At 37.1% G+C, this 16,647-nt stretch overlaps 1 protein-coding gene across 20 annotated transcripts in view; it reads right to left on the bottom strand.

The window, feature by feature from the left end:
* Positions 1–16,647, bottom strand: part of NT5C2 (5'-nucleotidase, cytosolic II) — a 148,597-nt gene that overhangs the window by 70,432 nt on the left and 61,518 nt on the right. For 18 of the 20 annotated variants that reach the window (XM_014852168.3, XM_070484014.1, XM_014852161.3 and 15 more), the window contains exon 2: positions 6,772–6,893. In XM_014852168.3, the coding sequence (XP_014707654.2) occupies positions 6,772–6,893 (122 nt within the window). Of the gene's footprint in view, positions 1–2,413; positions 2,559–6,771; positions 6,894–16,647 lie in introns of those variants that run through there. The other 2 variants (XM_070484019.1, XM_070483972.1) reach the window with 2 other exon arrangements.

Raw genomic sequence — 16,647 nt, 5'->3', positions numbered from 1 at the left:
TCATGTACAGTTTTTTGTGTGAATGTAAGTTTTTATTTCTCTAGGGTAAATATCTAGGAGTAAGATTTCTGGGTCATATGCTAAATGTCTCGAACTTTACAGGAAACTACCAAATTGTTTTGCAGAGTGTCTGTACCATTTTGTCTTTCTACCAGCAATGTATGAGAGTTCCAGTTGCTCCATATCCTTGGCAACACTTGGTATTGTCAGTATTTTTTGTTTTAGCTATTGTAATAGTCATGGACATCATGGTTTTAATTTGCATTTTCCTAATGGCTAGTGATGTTACACAAATGCTTTTATGCCATCTATATATCCTCTGTAGTGATATGTCAGTCTTTTGTCCCTTTCTTCACTGCACTGTTTTCATAATGTTGAATTTTAAAAATTCTTTACATATTCTAGATACAAGTACTTTATCAGATGTGTGACTTACAAATATTTCCTCAATCTGTAGCAGGTTTATACTTAAAAGCTAAAAACTGAAAAAAGCCCAAAGGTCCATCAACAGAAAATGAATAAACAAACTGTGGCACACTGATACAAGGGAATGCCACATACTAACAAAAAGAGAAAAAATTACTGATACACACAAGAACATGGATGACTCTACCTCTCAGACATTACACTGAATAAAAGAAGCCATACACAAAAAAGTCCTTGAAGGTGAAATACGCTATCTAAATATGAATAGCACTTCTTCAACCTGAGATTCTTTTACAGGATTTCATTAAGTCAAAAATCTACTCTGCTTGATTCTTACTCTTCCTTGCCATCACCACTTTTCTTTTTTATTTTCTTTTTAGGTATATGCTGTTTTTGGACAAAGTAGAAAGGGAATGGTGGCAGAGAAACAAATCGAGAATCTTTTAGGATCCAGTATCATCTTTTGAAAAACGAAGTTTAGAGAATTTGTATTCCATAAAGTAGTATCGCTGCACAATAGAAAAAAGCACCTGTATTTAGAACAGACAAGGAATACCTACTATGATGCAAGAAAACGTACGCCACTGAGAGAATTTTCTAAATTAAACTTTTTATGTTGAGAGAATTTGAGATTCACATGCAGTAGTAAGAAATAATACAGAGAGAGATCTCCTGTACTCTGCACCCAGTTTCCCCAATCTTGCTTAAATATAGTACAATATCACAACCAGGAAATTGACATTGAAACAATTCACTACCCTTATTGAGATTTCACCAATTTTACATTCACTCATTTGTGTATGTAGATTCACGTAATCTCCACTAGAGTCAAGATACAAAACAGTCCCATCACAAGGATCTTTGTGTTACTGTTTTATAGCTACACTCACCTCCCTCCACCCACCCCAATCCTTAACCCCTGGCAACCACTACTCTATTCTCAATCCTCATAATTTTGTCATTTCAAGAATGTTACAGACATGGAATCATAAAGTATGTAAGCTTTTGAGATTGGCTTTAACTCAGCATAATTTTCTTGAGCTATATGAAGTCGTGTGAATGAAAAGTTCATTCCTTTTTATTGCTGAATAGTATTCCACAGATTAAATGCTTTGGGTGAAATAAATAGGCTAAAATCTTACCAGTCCCTGAACCCTCATCTGTCATTCCTTAGGAATGTGAAACATTAATCAAAGCAAACAAATTTTAACACTGTTCTGATCCTCAACCTCACTCTTCTTATTCTGACAAGATATATGCCATCTCTACATTATTTAAGGAACATGGCTCCTTGGCACTTCTAAGGACCTACATTTTCCATGTGATTTTCAACTTATAAAATGGCTATTGAAATTTTAACAACTTAGCCATTTGAATATTTGAACCCATACTAAAATGAGAAGTTAATTCAGCTTGACTGATGACACAACTAAACAGCTAAATGACATTCATGTGATATCCGTAAGTGGTTGAGAAAAAAATTAAAATTTATCAACTTAGCAGTCTCTGTCTGCTTAAAACCTGATACCTGCTTTTAATTTGAGGCTAAAAAAATCATGAACATTTCTAACTCTACTATTGTGCCAAGCTAGAGGTACTACAAAACGATTTTAAGTATGTATACAAATTTTTTTTGTTCCTTAAACTATGTAATAAATTTTTCTTTGATTGGAGAAGAAATTATTATTCAACAGATTTAAATAAAGACTCATGTGGCTCTGGAGGCCTAAATCTCAATTAAAAAAAAGAATTTAAGATAAATATACAAAGAATTTTAATGACAAAGTGACTGCAATGTCTTTTAAAACAAGGCAAAAGACTGGTTTACCAAAAATTCACAAGCCCAATTACTTCTCGAATTTCAGTTCAACATGCTAAAAACCACTGCTGAATTCACAATGTGTGTTCCTAAAGAAAGAACCAATTCACTTATATAAATTCTTCTGTACTGTAATCATCGAAACTTTAAAAGCATAAAACCAAATACCTGACTTCAGCATTCTGGGTACAGCCAACGTGGAGAGCAGATGAAAAATCTAATTGTTCCATTCTTCGATTTGGTAGAAACAAATTCTGAGCTGTACTGATCACTATTAGATTCCAGGTGTTAAACAAGGAACTATTTAAGAGGTACGTATTGTCTAACCTGCCTCCTTCAAGCCACTATAACATCTGAGCAGCTCAGCCTATCTTCTGATCATATAACAAAACATATTCCAATGAAGGGTTTGGCCTGATAATTATCCTCAACCTAGAAGACTCAACAACCACAATAAGGAAATGGAACAAGAGTTGTCATACATTCTGGAGTTGTCATACATTTCTTAATAATGACTCTTGACCATCATTTCCATATTGAAATTTAGACGACTAATATTAAGCAAGAAGAAGGCTGAAAGTAAGATGTGTATTTACTTAACTAAAAATATTTAGCTGCTTCTAAAAAGGAATTCTAAAGAATCACAAAATACAGTTCATAAATGATTGTAGTGTGCATAATTTAACTGATAAATTATCAACTCCAATAAATGTCTTTAAGAAAAAGCCCAAGAAACAGAATACTCTTAACAAATTGACTGAACAAGAAAACTAAAATAAGTTTCCTCTAAATGGTTTCTATTTAAAATTCTTAATTAGCAAAAGCAAATATCTGGGGGCCGGCCCAGTGGCACAGCGGTTAAGTTCGAGTGCTCCATTTCTGTGGTCCAGGGTTTGCCAGTTCAGATCCTGGGCGCAGACCCAAGCACCACTTATCAAGCCATGCTGTGGCAGGTGTCCCACATATAAAACAGAAGAAGATAGGCACAGAGATGTTAACTCAGGGCCAATCTTCCTCAGCAGAAAGAGGATTGGCAGCAGATGTTAGCTCAGGGCTAATCTTCCTCAAAAAAAAAAACAAGCAAGTATCAGCTAGAGTTCAAGAACCCAATTTTTTTATATTAAAAGGAAATTCTGCAACATGGATGAACCTTGAGGACATATTATGCTAAGTGAAATGAGCCAGTCAGAAAAAGACAAATACTGTATGATTCCACTTATAGGAGGTGTAGTAGTCTAAATGACAAAGGCAGAAAAGTATAATGGTGATTGGTTGACAGGGACTGGGGGAGGGGAGAATGGGGAGTTGTTTAATAGGCGTAGAGTTTCAATTTTACAAGATGAGAGAGTTATGGGGATGGATGGCAGTGATGGTTGCACAAGAACAGGAAGGTATTTAATACCTCTGAACTGTACACTTAAAAACAGTTAAGATGGCAAATTTTGTGTGTACTTTACCACAACAAAAAACACAAAAAAGGAAAAAAAGTTTTAAATGATGTAAAATTTCAAACCCTTGAATATGCTTTTTCTACTGTTTCTATTATTCCAGACTACACTCTACTACATGACGAACGTAGGGTGCAAGGCCTATCTAAAATCTTCCAGGAAACATCATTCCAAATGAGTCAGAAGTACACTCAGGCTATGACATATTAAATAGAATTAGGACACAATGTTTACTAGATGATCTCTCTTCACTGCATAATTCTAGCCCTTGTTTCCACTAATAAATATGTTGTATCATTACCAAATATATACTTTATAGCATAAAGACTAAGCAAATAATTGAAAAGAAAGTATAAAACACCTCTACGTAATCTCTTCCAAATGCATATGTTACATGTTTTATTTATATAGATACACATATACGCTCTGTTTTACACTTTAATTCCTATGCATATCTAGCAACATGTCTCACACACTGCAGAAGATCATTCGTACCCACTGACTGATTTTGAGTCTTCATACATTGATGGGAACCTGAAATGTCTTTACTTTTTCAGATTTTAAAGAATAACAGCAGCCTAAACATCTGGAAATGCTACATAGTCAGCAGATGTTTCTGCTTAATAGAGTTAAATCAATTTGCTGTGAAATACCTTGTTTCCTTTTAATAAACACACACCAGAGAATTCCTATCAGGGCTGAAATCATGACCTGACTGGGCACTTGTTCAGTAAATGCATGGCCTGTTTTCACTTGGGAATCAATTGATTAGACTCTAACATGCAGTGTGGATCATAACTCCCAAGTAAGTAATTATTAGCTGGCAATTAAGTTCAAAGCAACAAACATTTATCGAGCATAGAGTTTTTAAAGTTGAAAGAAGCCTTAGGGATCTTCCTACTTATCCCATCATTTTACAGACTAAGAGACCACCACCTGGAGAGGCTAACTGGCTTCCCCAGGATCACAATATCACAAAACCTGAACTCAGCTCTCTTACTCTGATTGTTTACTCCTTTTTCATTGCTTAGAACAAATTTCAGAGACAGCATTATAATCTTGTATTCTGTCATCTTCACTAACGTCCCCAGGCCCAGTGTATCATAAATACACTCTGTATCTGACTCTCAAGACTTTTACATTTTTAAAGCAGATAAAATCAGTTGCATGTATTCTTGTAGATCTTGATTATTAAAATTATGTACAAAAACTCAATATAAATTTTTTGGTTCCTTGAAGTATACCACTAGTAAAAATATCGCTTATTTTACTTTCTCTGATAGATTTGTACCACTAAGTGATCAAAATAGAAAACTTGTGGAGGCTATAAAACAAGGTAAATGGGTATACTGCCTACAGTGGGATGGATTGGAGATTCTACCTTGCCAAGACAGAGATTTGTTGCCAGCTCATATGCTTAATTTAGGTCATATTCTTGAGCTCCAGGAGTAGGTGAAAATATAAATACTCATGGGATAAAGGTGTTGGAAAAGGATGGTTTCCATTGCATGAAGCTTTTGTTCAACCTGTTTAACAAATACTTGAAATTGTTCTGAATAGTAAGAGAATATAAAATCCCTTTGACCAAACTGAATAAGAATGTAGAGGTTATGAGTGTTCCCAATGAACATAACAAGCAAAAAGAAAAAGCTGAATAAAAGATCTGAAATTTGAAAAAGGCAGTATTCATATTTTAAACAGAATACAAAAATTAGCACGTTTTGTGAGGTTCAGGGTTCACCCTTTGCATCCTTCTAAGACTGTGACAGGTTGACAAGAAGGTGTGGTTTTCACCTAAAAGTAATAAAAGTTTGTATATATCATGAATTAACTGATTTGAATAAAGGTTTTTGCTTGTGAAAGTCAGTTTTTAATTTTTCACCTTGAACCATCTCTTGATATGTTTCCAAAAGATTATTATATAGTACAAGCAGTACTTACAATATTTCTTTATATTACATTAATTTTTCATAATGTAGTCATTAAAAATTATTGTTGTAAATTTTAAAAAAAAGCTATCTAGTGAACTGACCTATCATCAGGCAAATATCACCAGCCTACTTTAAAAACCAACTATTCATACAATAATTAACTTTCAAAACATTTTATCAAGTAACTATTTTCTTCAAAATATTAATGCTTACAAAACACTAAAATGTTACCTAATTCTGACCCTAGTTTTCCTACACAGAGAAGAATGGAATCAGGGTTATTTTTTAGTCTGCTTACAAAAACTTATTTGAATAAATGAGTTTAAACGTCTTTCACTGAGATTTTTAAGTAATACTTCCTCTTTCCTCTAGCCCAGAAACAAATGAGTAATTAGGAGTTGTGGGAGACTTCCTGGAGTTACCAAGCAACTTTTTAGTACTGCCAGTCCCACCAGCATTTCCACTTATTCCTGGCTTTCTCAGTCTTGCAGGGCCCAGATCTTCCTATTATAAAGTCACTGCAAGCATAAACTTCTAATTTCTGTCTAAAAACAAATAATTCCTAAATGCAGTACCTAGTTCCAAGTATCTTAGCTACTTAAGATTTAGGTAGAAGAGGCCATTTAATTGAATCCATTAAAAGTGGTAAACAAATTGAAAATACATACATTTTAAACTTTTAAAGGTAAAACGATTTAGAGAAAATTTTAAAGTCTTAAATTAACACAAGAAAACACTGCTAATACCCAGAGTTACCCACATTCAATCTAACATACAGCAGCCAGGCGAGACAATTTTAAAAACCTAGTTGAAAATTATAATCAGTTTGTGGTAAATGTCAATTAAGAATTTAATTCTTATTAACTAAGGTGCAATCTTCTAGCAGCTGAAGACTCTGCTCTTAAGGACTTTCATTAGTAAATACAAGAAGCAGTAAAAAAAAATGTTCTCTAAAATGCAGCAGCAGCAGTATGGTATACCAGCGGTTGAAAGTCTAGACTTTTGACTAGGTTTGAATCATGAACTAGCTGTATAATCTGGGGTAAATTATTCAACTTCTCTATACACTAATATCGTCATCTGTAAAATGATAATCTGTGCCCACTTTATAGACCTATTTTGAGGATTAAGTAGACAAAATACTTACCGATGAAAGGCTTCTCGCCGATATTTTTTCAAGGCATGCTTATCCATGTTAGCAGGCATATCTGCTGCATTCTGTAATCGATCACTCCAGGAGGTCATTTTATTTTGTTTGTATGCTGAATTCTAGAAAAGAAAATCAGTAATTTAGTAGCTTAATACTGGTATTGGTATACTGATATGTAAGTTTTTAAAAAATTAGAAAAACTCTAGCTTGCAAATTGCCTGATATAATTATCTATTTAAACATATTGAATATGGTAAATATAGTGAAAAACATACCAACACTTCTAAACTATGTAAATTTAGGAAAGTAATTTCATATGGTAATTTCCATCCAGAAGGATCATCTATATCACTTCCAAATAATTAAGCATGACTGCCAATAATAACTAACTTTAATCACAGATTCTAGAAAAGAGCCTAAGATGACAGATTTGTGAAAATATATAACTTTCAGTATGTATGTTTCAAAAAGTGTGAAGCAACTTTTTAATTCTGATCAACATACTAAGCTCAATCAATGGTGGTAACAAATATAAGTAATGAATGTTTTATTTCTAATTATATCATGCTTTTATATTTTTCTATAAGTTATCTTTCAGCTAGTATTCAAGGCTAGGGACTAGAAGAAGAAATACACTAAAACATTTCATCTCATTAGGATAAACATCTAAAGCGAGCTAAGCACTTAAGTGTCTTTATGTACTTTTATACTAGGCACTGTTCTAGGTTTGACTTCTGTTTTTGAAATTTTCATCTGTAAATAGTTCTACATAAGGATGAAAAATATTCCTTTAGAGTTAACAAGCTAACATTTTATTAAAATACCAATATTTGTGAAAACATCTGCAACCTAACTTTTCCAATTTTGAAAATGTTAACATCATTTATGACATTAAGTCAATTTTTAAACAAACTATCTTTGTAGCCTTTTTAAATAATTTACTGAGGTGAAATTCACATAAGAAAATGAACCATTTTCCTATGATTTTATCTAACATAGCATCACTATGACAGACTTGTGAACTCTATCCACAGTCTACCTAATGCTTAACTATATTTCATGGGATGATAAAATTAAAGATGATGATTCTTTATCATCTGTCAAAAAAAGAAAGAGAGAGTGTTCCAATAAGGAGGTAAACATTTGATTTGTCACCTGTTTCCAGTGTCAAGATTAAGAGTAGTTTTCCCCCCTAAGGTACAGCAGTTGTAACTGCAGGCCCTCCAGGACTAGTTAGTTCAACTGACCCCATCTCTTATCACCACAGTGATTAAGAACTGCCTTTCAGAAAATCTGCAAAGTCACATAGCCAGGGCACGCACAAAAGAAGAAACCGTGACGTGAAACAACCGCGGAACCAAAGATCCTCCATCCCACAGAACCCAAGGACAGGTACATAACCGGAACTCGAAAGTTGGACTCTTATCAGAAACGAAGGGTCCCTCATTCTCTTCAACCATCTCTGACTGCAAAATGGAGTGCAACTGCATTTTTATCCGACTGTAGTTTTGGGAACCGCCCCCCTACCCCCGCCCTCCCGATGATCCAAGTGTTAAAATTCCTTCACCACCTCATCAAAAATGTTTAGAACCCTGTCGTAAGTGTTTAAAACCTTACCATAGATACTTCAAGCCTGCCAAACAAAACTTGTCTCACCAGCATTTTGTACACCAGCCTGTTCTCCCTAACCTCTTAAATTTTGCCCAAAATCCTGAATCAGAGACAGATCTGAGGGCACACGCTCCTATTCTTCCTGCAGATCCATCTCACAGAATAAAGCTGATCTCTTGTATCAAAGGCTGACGCTGTAATTAATTGGCTTGTTTACGCACATCAGGCAGAGAACCCCAATTTTGTGTGGTAACAATTGGTGACCATGAAGGCACAAGGTCCTGTAGCCACCTGCCTGAGGCTCTGGAACCCCCAATAGGGTATAGGGTCTTTTCATCAACCCTAAGTGGCCACCTAGACAGTTTCATCTAGAGGCTCAACTGATTGGATTCTTGTCCCCCCCCCCCCCCCCCACCCCCGGCAGTGCTCCACGCCCCACGGCATTTCTTTTTCCTTTGGGAGAAGAAAACAGCTCCAGGATCAGACTCTTTTGGATGAGCGACCTCGTTAAAACACACCTGTACCTAAAACTGTCTAATCTCTCAGGATTCTGGATTAGAGGTCCCACTGGTGAGATTTTTTGCTGGGTTAAAATCTCAAGGCTAGGATTGTGGGTTTAAGGGAGACAATATAAAAGGCTTACAGCCACTGGGGCACTCAAAGGGATCGACCTGAGCTCTGGGATAGGGTCACAGGGTTAGGGTCTCAGGAGTCCATGTTTGTCTATGTCTCACTGTTGTATTTGTTAAAATTGGCTGTTTGGGGGACTGAATTTCTCCGTGATCGTAACAAACTCTCTTTAGAAGTTATCTTGGTTTTTGTGGCCACCTTGGGAAAAGCCACCCAAAAGGGGATAACTGTAAACAGCTGCCAAGACAACCCAGGATAACTTAAAATTACAGTGGCCACTCTGGGCTCCTGAGTTTTCAAACTGAGAAACAAAGAAATCTTTAAAGAGTCAAGGGCTCCACCTTTTGACCTAAAGGTTCCAGGAACAGTAAATATTTACAAAGAACTGCAGAATCTTACCAAGCTTGTTTTGTGTCCTGACAGTCTGGCTTGAAAATCACTGGGGGGGGTTGAGTGGGGGTCCCCAAACTACAGTTGGACAAAAATGCAGTTGCACTCCATTTTGCAGTCAGAGGTGGTTGGACAGAAATGCAGGTTGCACTCCTGTCTGTGGCTAAGGGTCCTACCAAACAGCCATCAGCCTCAGGTAAATTACACTGGCCAGCAGAAGGAAGCCTTGGCTTGGCCTTCATGGTAAGGGTCTAGATTTCGAGGATGCTTGAAATTTTCACAATCTAGTTCTAGCTGCAGCATAAATATACTTTTGACCGGCTGTGTCTAAACTCTGAAACAATGGAAAACGGTAATTCAATCCCCACCTGTAGCCCCTCAGGCTGCATTTTCCCAAATATGGCAACTTTTAGCTACGAGTACGTAGTATGAGCTACTGAGTACTCACTGGTTTATTGATCTTCTCCTCCCAGAGATGGTCACTATTTTTCCTTGTTGCTGTTTTTTTGTGTCGTTTGTCATAAAAGGAAAAAAATGATAGGGCAAGATGCAGGCATCCTCATAAGCCTGTTGTCTGGGCAGGCCTGCAGTAAACTTTGCTGTAGGGCCAGCCTATGAAGTATATGCATAAGGTGGAAGCTGTTGCTAAGGGACATCTTGAAAGCCAAAAAAGGCTGCAAAATTGGTGGGCAAAGATCAAGCAGTCAAGAGCCATCAGAGCACTCGCCACCACAAAAAGAGTCCCATGATAGGACAAGTTGGTCATGAAATGGGATAGATGACCACAGGTTCCCCGCCAAGCTCAAGAAAACGTCCATGCAACAAGGTACTCTCTAAACCACACACAATCCCCAAACCCGCAGGACCTCTCTCCTAGGTATTAATTTGGCTCAGAGAGACTCAACTGTTAATGTGCATACAAGATGACTTTTTTGAAGAAGAAGATGATTAGCCCTCAGCTAACTACTGCTCATCCTCTTCTTTTTGCTGAGGAAGACTGGCCCTGAGCTAACATCTGTGCCCATCTTCCTCTACTTTATAGGTGGGACTCCTACCACAGCATGGCTTTCGCCAAGCAGTGCCATCTCTGCACCCAGGATCCAAACCAGCGAACCCCGGGCTGCCAAGTAGCGGAATGTGCGAACTTAACCACTGTGCCACCAGGCCAGCCCAAGATGACTTGTTTTTTCTTTTGTCTTGTTCTTTGTCTTGAGAGCTTGGCTTTGTGACTTCTCTGGTCTCCGCCATCTGGAAGATGCATGTATTGGCATGCATCCTGGCAGCCAGTCGAGTAGACTGTGGTTGTACTCTCTTTGCCCAGCAGTATCAGCTCTCAGGGGAGTTTGTCATGAGGCGTCCCAGTTCACTGGGGCCTTTTGTCTTCTCAAACTTCACTGCTTATTAGTACACTACCACATGTGCAATGGAAGCCTTTGCTTTCTTGGACTATTTTTCAGAGTAAACTTTCTGGATCTTGTGAGGGCTGCTTCTTTTGCACTCTTTTGAGAAGGCCTCCTGCATCCATAGTTAAGCCATAGATGCTTACTGGTTTGAGTCACTATTAAGATCCTACTTGCAATGGTCAGAGGATGCATTCTTAAATTGAAAAAACTTCTAAATTGAAAAAACGTAACTGCAAGGGTAAGTCAGCCTCTTTTATCCTTGCAAGACTGGAAACGCAGCTCTAGAGGCAGTTTAAACTCCACCCATTTCTCTCATCTCAAAGATCCCGGGGACTATCTAGCCCATCACTAATTCCTAGGATTGAAGAAAGAAGAAAGAAAAAAGGCCATAAGAGTAGCCTCGCCAAAAATCTAGAATCTTGAGTGTCTTCTCCAAAAATATTACAAAAGGCTGCAAATAGAATTTGGATTCATAACTAGGGAGGCTTGTATTACTGTACTTGATTCACGGCATAATTTTATTTTTTATTTATTTTTTTTGAGGAAGGTTAGCCCTGAGCTGACATCTGTTGCCAATCCTCCTCTTTTTGCTGAGGAAGACTGCCCCTGAGCTAACATCTGTGCCCAACTCCCTCTACTTTATATGTGAGACGCCTACCACAGCATGGCTTGCCAAGCGGTACCATGTCCGCACTCAGGATCTGAACCGGCGAACTCCGGGCTGCCAAAGCAGAACGTGAGCACTTAACCACTATGCCACCAGGCCAGCCCTGATGGCGTAATTTTAAAACAAGAGCTGTGGAGTCTCTGTGTATGTGTGTTTATATATATGTATGTATGTGATATCTTACATCTGGATGGTATAATTTCTAAAGAATTCTATTCAATTGGCTTAAAGTAAGCACTTACATAGATTATTTCTAAATATAATAGCAAGTAACCCAAATGTCTTTCCAGTTAACATGATATAAATTAACTGCTCGTATATGAGAGCTTATTTAAGATTGTTGGTTTGATTAAAATGGACATGTCCTCAAAGTTATCAGCATTGGATATGATGCAGACATGCAGCCTTTATTCTACGTTTATTGGTCAAATAAGCTGATGTTATCTTTATTACAAAACTGATTAGCAAAAATAATAATTTTAAGTGATAGCCAATTTTGTCTAATGTCTCATGAAGTTTTATAGGCAATCTAAGTAGTTATTGGGAATGAGTAAACTAAATAGATGCGAAAAAGATAAAAGTGTTGGGTGAAATTTTTAACAATTATGTGTTATGGCATGAATATTTAAGATAAATTCCAAAATCTCTCTGGTAATTTCAAACTTTGAAGTTTTGCTAAGTGAAATTGATAAATTAAAAAACTCATTGAATATCAAGGTCATTTTCAAATAAGATAACATACTGAAATATTATTGCTAAACATGTCTATCTACTTTTGGCTTCTTATTCCAAAGAAACTAAAAGATGTTTGGGTCTATCAGTAAACACATTTTGTATTTTATTAAAAATTGTACTACGAAGTAGCATGTGTTTATAAACTTGCCAAGTCACAAAAAGCTAACATAAAAGACAGTTCTTAATTGCTTATTTTTTAGTTTTCACTAAAAATTAAGGTCTGTAAGGGTTAAAAATTCTAATTAATTATGTAATTAAAGATACTAAAAATTAATAAGGAAAACATCTTTGTATTCAAGGAAAGTAAGATGTTGTCAGTAAAGAGTGGGAATTGTTTTATTAAGAAAGATAAATTTGTCCTTAAATACGAGGAGGGGAAAAAAAGGAAGGCATGGGACAAATTCTGAATGTTATAAGAAATTTAAAGAAGGTCTGTGGAAGAGGAACCCCAAAACAGAGTTTTATGCATGGTCAAGTTGGCTAAGATTGAAATAAATCTAATTAAGTAAATGAGTTTTAACGTCAAAAGTAAGCTGATACAAAATTAGAATTTGGTTAGCTCTCTCTTAAAAGGATAATTTTCTTGAACTTTTAGTCTGCTCTTGATAAAGAGATGATGAAAGGTTTTTTTCTTTGAGTAGCCTACCAGAAGGGTAGAGATTTTATGTTTTATCAAAATAAATTTCCTGTATTGTGTTTATCGGGTCTTCAGACACACGTGCTAAGGTTTTTCTTATATCTATTTAATTTTCTGCATTGGCCTGAAAATCTTTGTCACCATGGTTAAATGCATAACTAAGCATTGTTTCACAGGGACCTATGATATTATGTGGGTAAATGTTATTGCTATAAGTGTTTTAAAAACTAGGTAACATTCCTAAAATTCTGATGTGTCCTGGTAGTCAGCCATAATTCTAGTTATTATCTTGAAGTGTTGTATGTCACAGAAATAACCAAGTCTTTGTCAATTGCCATTTTTGAGTGTTTTGAGACAGTTGTTTTACTCTGATGTTTTTGCAAATATGTTTCATCTTCAGAGAGATTCATGGAAAGGACTCTGACACTTACTCTAGAATACAGGTTTCTGATAAATCTATAGATCATAAACCTGAACCGGGCAAGAAATTACAGAACTCTAAGGGAGAAACTGATGACTTCATGAAACTGCTAACAGAAGATTAAGAACAAAGATCGATTACACCAGACAGAATAAACTGATGAGGATGATTAAAATTTTTATTACTTTTCATTTGAGATATTGCTGATTTTTTTAATGTTTTGTTTTTTTCAGATTTAAGGAAATCTTTTTTCTTAAGCTAACTATGACTTACAGAAATTTTGAAAATTATAACTTTGTAAGCAGAATTGAAACATCTAGCTTTTTTTCCCCCTACCTGATCCCTCTAGAATTTGGAAACTCTTAGTGAGTACTGTTTTCATGGCAACACAGTTATTTGCATAAGTTCAATAAGCATCTGTTCTCCTTATAACAGGACACAATTGGAAACATTGCTTGTATTACCAAAGCCTTGAATGGGTGTCATATTTGAGACAAATATACAGATTCAGATACAAGACAGCTTTTGAGGAACAAAGGTTGACTGTATGGAATAAAGCCACTTGGAAATACTGGCCTGGTATCTTGCTTACAGGGTTCCCAGCAATCTCACCAGGTGAGTAAAAAAGGTGATTTCCCTGAGAGGTTCAAGGAACCCTCGGGATATTTCGGGGACATCAAAAAGAGAGGAATTCACCCAAATCTGTAGGTATTGCAGGCAGAGTCTGATGACAAGTCCTTGGCTTGGCTTTCCTGGCCTCAAGAGGTTGTTAAAGTTCAATCTGAGATTCCTTAAGAAAAGTTCCAGCAAAGTGGATTTAAAAGAGCCAATATGGAGCCAGCCCAGTGGCACAGCTGTTAAGTTTATGCACTCCACTTCAGCAGCCTGGGGTTCGCCAGTTCAGATCCTAGGTGCAGACCCACACACCGTTTATCAAGCTATGCAGGTGTCCCACATATAAAGTAGAGGAAGATGGGCACAGATGTTAGCTCAGGGCCAATGTTCCTCAGCAAAAAGAGATGGTGGATGTTAGCTCAGGGCTAATCTTCCTCAAAAGGAAAAAAAAGAGCCCATATGCTCAATGCTATTCTTGCTGTACCTATGTAAATAACTGGGCCAAGTTTATTGAAACTAGACTTATTTTGCCAATAAGTGAGTCTTAATTTGGCTATCCTTGGTAAAAATGATGGTGATTTTAGAGAGAAAAATTATGTTTCAATAGAAACTACAGTACACATTCATGGATATTTGACTCTAGTTCTGTTAATTATCTTTGAGGTTTTTGTTTTCTATCTGTAAACTGGACCTGATCCTGAATTCTTCTAGTCTCCTGAAATATCTGGCTACAAATCTCTAAACTAATGTTTTCAATTTCTTCCATCATTTTCATTTGGAATAAATGAGAACTGAACCTTCCCTTTTCCCTGAAGCCCTGCAAACTGAAGCTCGACAACTTGATATAAACTTAAGAGAGATTCACATCTGTTGCTGTATAAGCCACTCAGAAAGAAACTTATACCCAAGGACATCGTCAGAGACATTTCAAACTGCAAAAGATGCCTCAACTCTGACAACTAGAAATCCTTTGACTGGCTGCCCCCTGGGCTCAAAAACCGGTTTATAATTTGCTCCAACCATTAACCTTGTTTTTCTTTTTGCTTCTCCAGAAATGCTTCTTATTAAATACCTGGTTACTTGCTTACAAAATATAGGCCTAACTTTGTGAGCCCACCTGCATCAGCTTCTTACTAAGAGACTGGTTCAGTGAGATGGAACAACCTATGCCTCTTATCAGCAGGAAGAAGCTAGAGCAGTCATCACCCTATGTCCCTCAAAATTGAGGAATGAATCAACACAACAAAAATGCGGGATTTGTACCCACAGGTCCTCCAGGACCAGTTCAACTGATTCCATCTCCTATCAACACAGTGATTAAAAGTTGTCTTTCCGGGGCCATCCCGGTGGCACAGTGGTTAAGTCTGTGTGCTCTGCTTTGGCAGCCCAGGGTTCGGATCCTGGGTGCGGACCTACCACCATTCATCAAGCCATGCTGTGGCAGGCATCGCACGTATAAAATAGAGGAAGATGGGCACAGATGTTAACCTAGGACCAATCTTTCTCAGCAAAAAGAGGAGGACTGGCAGCAGATGTTAGCTCAGGGCTAATCTTCCTCCAAAAAATAACAATAATAATAACACATAAATAAACAACCTTTTGGGGTCAGCCCGGTGGTGCAGTGGTTAAGTTCGCACGTTCACTTCTCGGTGGCCTGGGGTTTGCTGGTTTGGATCCCGGGTGCAGACATGGCACCGTTCGGCAAAAAGCCATGCTGTGGTAGGTGTCCCACAGCAGATGTTAGCTCAGGGCCAGTCTTCCTCACCAAAAAGAGGAGGATTGGCAGTAGTTAGCTCAGGGCTAATCTTCCTCAAAAAAAATATAAAATAAAAAAATAAACCACCTTTTAAAAAAATTGCCTTTCAGGAAATCTGCAAAGTCATGTAGCCAAGGCATGTACAAAAGAAGAAATCATGACCTGAAACAACCGCCAAACCAAAGATCCTCCTTCCCATGGAACACAAGGACAGGGACACAACCGGAACTTGACAGTGGGACACGTCGAAGAGGTCCCTCATTCATGAACATCTGATGTTAAAATTCCTTCCCACCTCATCAAAAATGTTTAGAACCCTGTCATAAATTTTTAAAACTCTACCACAAATGCTTAAAGTCCACCAAACAAAATCTGTCTCACCAGTATTTCTATGTGCCAGCCTGTTCTCCCTAACCTTTTAAATTTTGCCCCAAATCCTAACTTGGGGAGACAGATCTGAGGGCAAACGCCCCCCTGTTCTCTCTGCACATCGATCTTGCAGAATAAAGCTGATCTCTTTTCCCAAAGGCTGATGCCATAATTAACTGGCTTGTTTATATGCATCAGGCAGAGAACCCCAATTTTGTGCAGGAACACAGTGACTAATAGTGAATAAAAAGCTTAAATTTCAATTCTCTTCAAAAAATAGTGGTACAGTTAGATAATTCTTTGTTTAAATATAAAATATCCAGCCTACAAAGTACTCGTACCCGAAGAGTAACAACTGAAATTAAGTCTCAAGCACTTAAAATAAAGTTTCACACTTTAAAAATATTTCACAGGGGTCTAGCCCCAATGGCCTAGTAGTTAAAGTTCAGCATGCGCTGCTTCAGTGGCCTGGGTTTGGTTCCTGAGTGTGGAACCACATCACTTATCAGTGGCCATGCTGTGGTGGCAGCTCACATAAAGAAAAGAAAAGAGAAAGACTGGCAACAGATGTTAGCTCAGGGCAAATCTTTCTCAGGAAAAAAAAAAAATTCATACACACAACGTACACAATTCCCTTCA

The sequence above is a fragment of the Equus asinus genome, chromosome 2 (genome assembly GCF_041296235.1).
Source record: "Equus asinus isolate D_3611 breed Donkey chromosome 2, EquAss-T2T_v2, whole genome shotgun sequence".
Classification (NCBI taxonomy): domain Eukaryota; kingdom Metazoa; phylum Chordata; class Mammalia; order Perissodactyla; family Equidae; genus Equus; species Equus asinus.
Note: the sequence above shows the minus strand (reverse complement) of the source record. Positions and strands in the feature narration are given on the sequence as shown.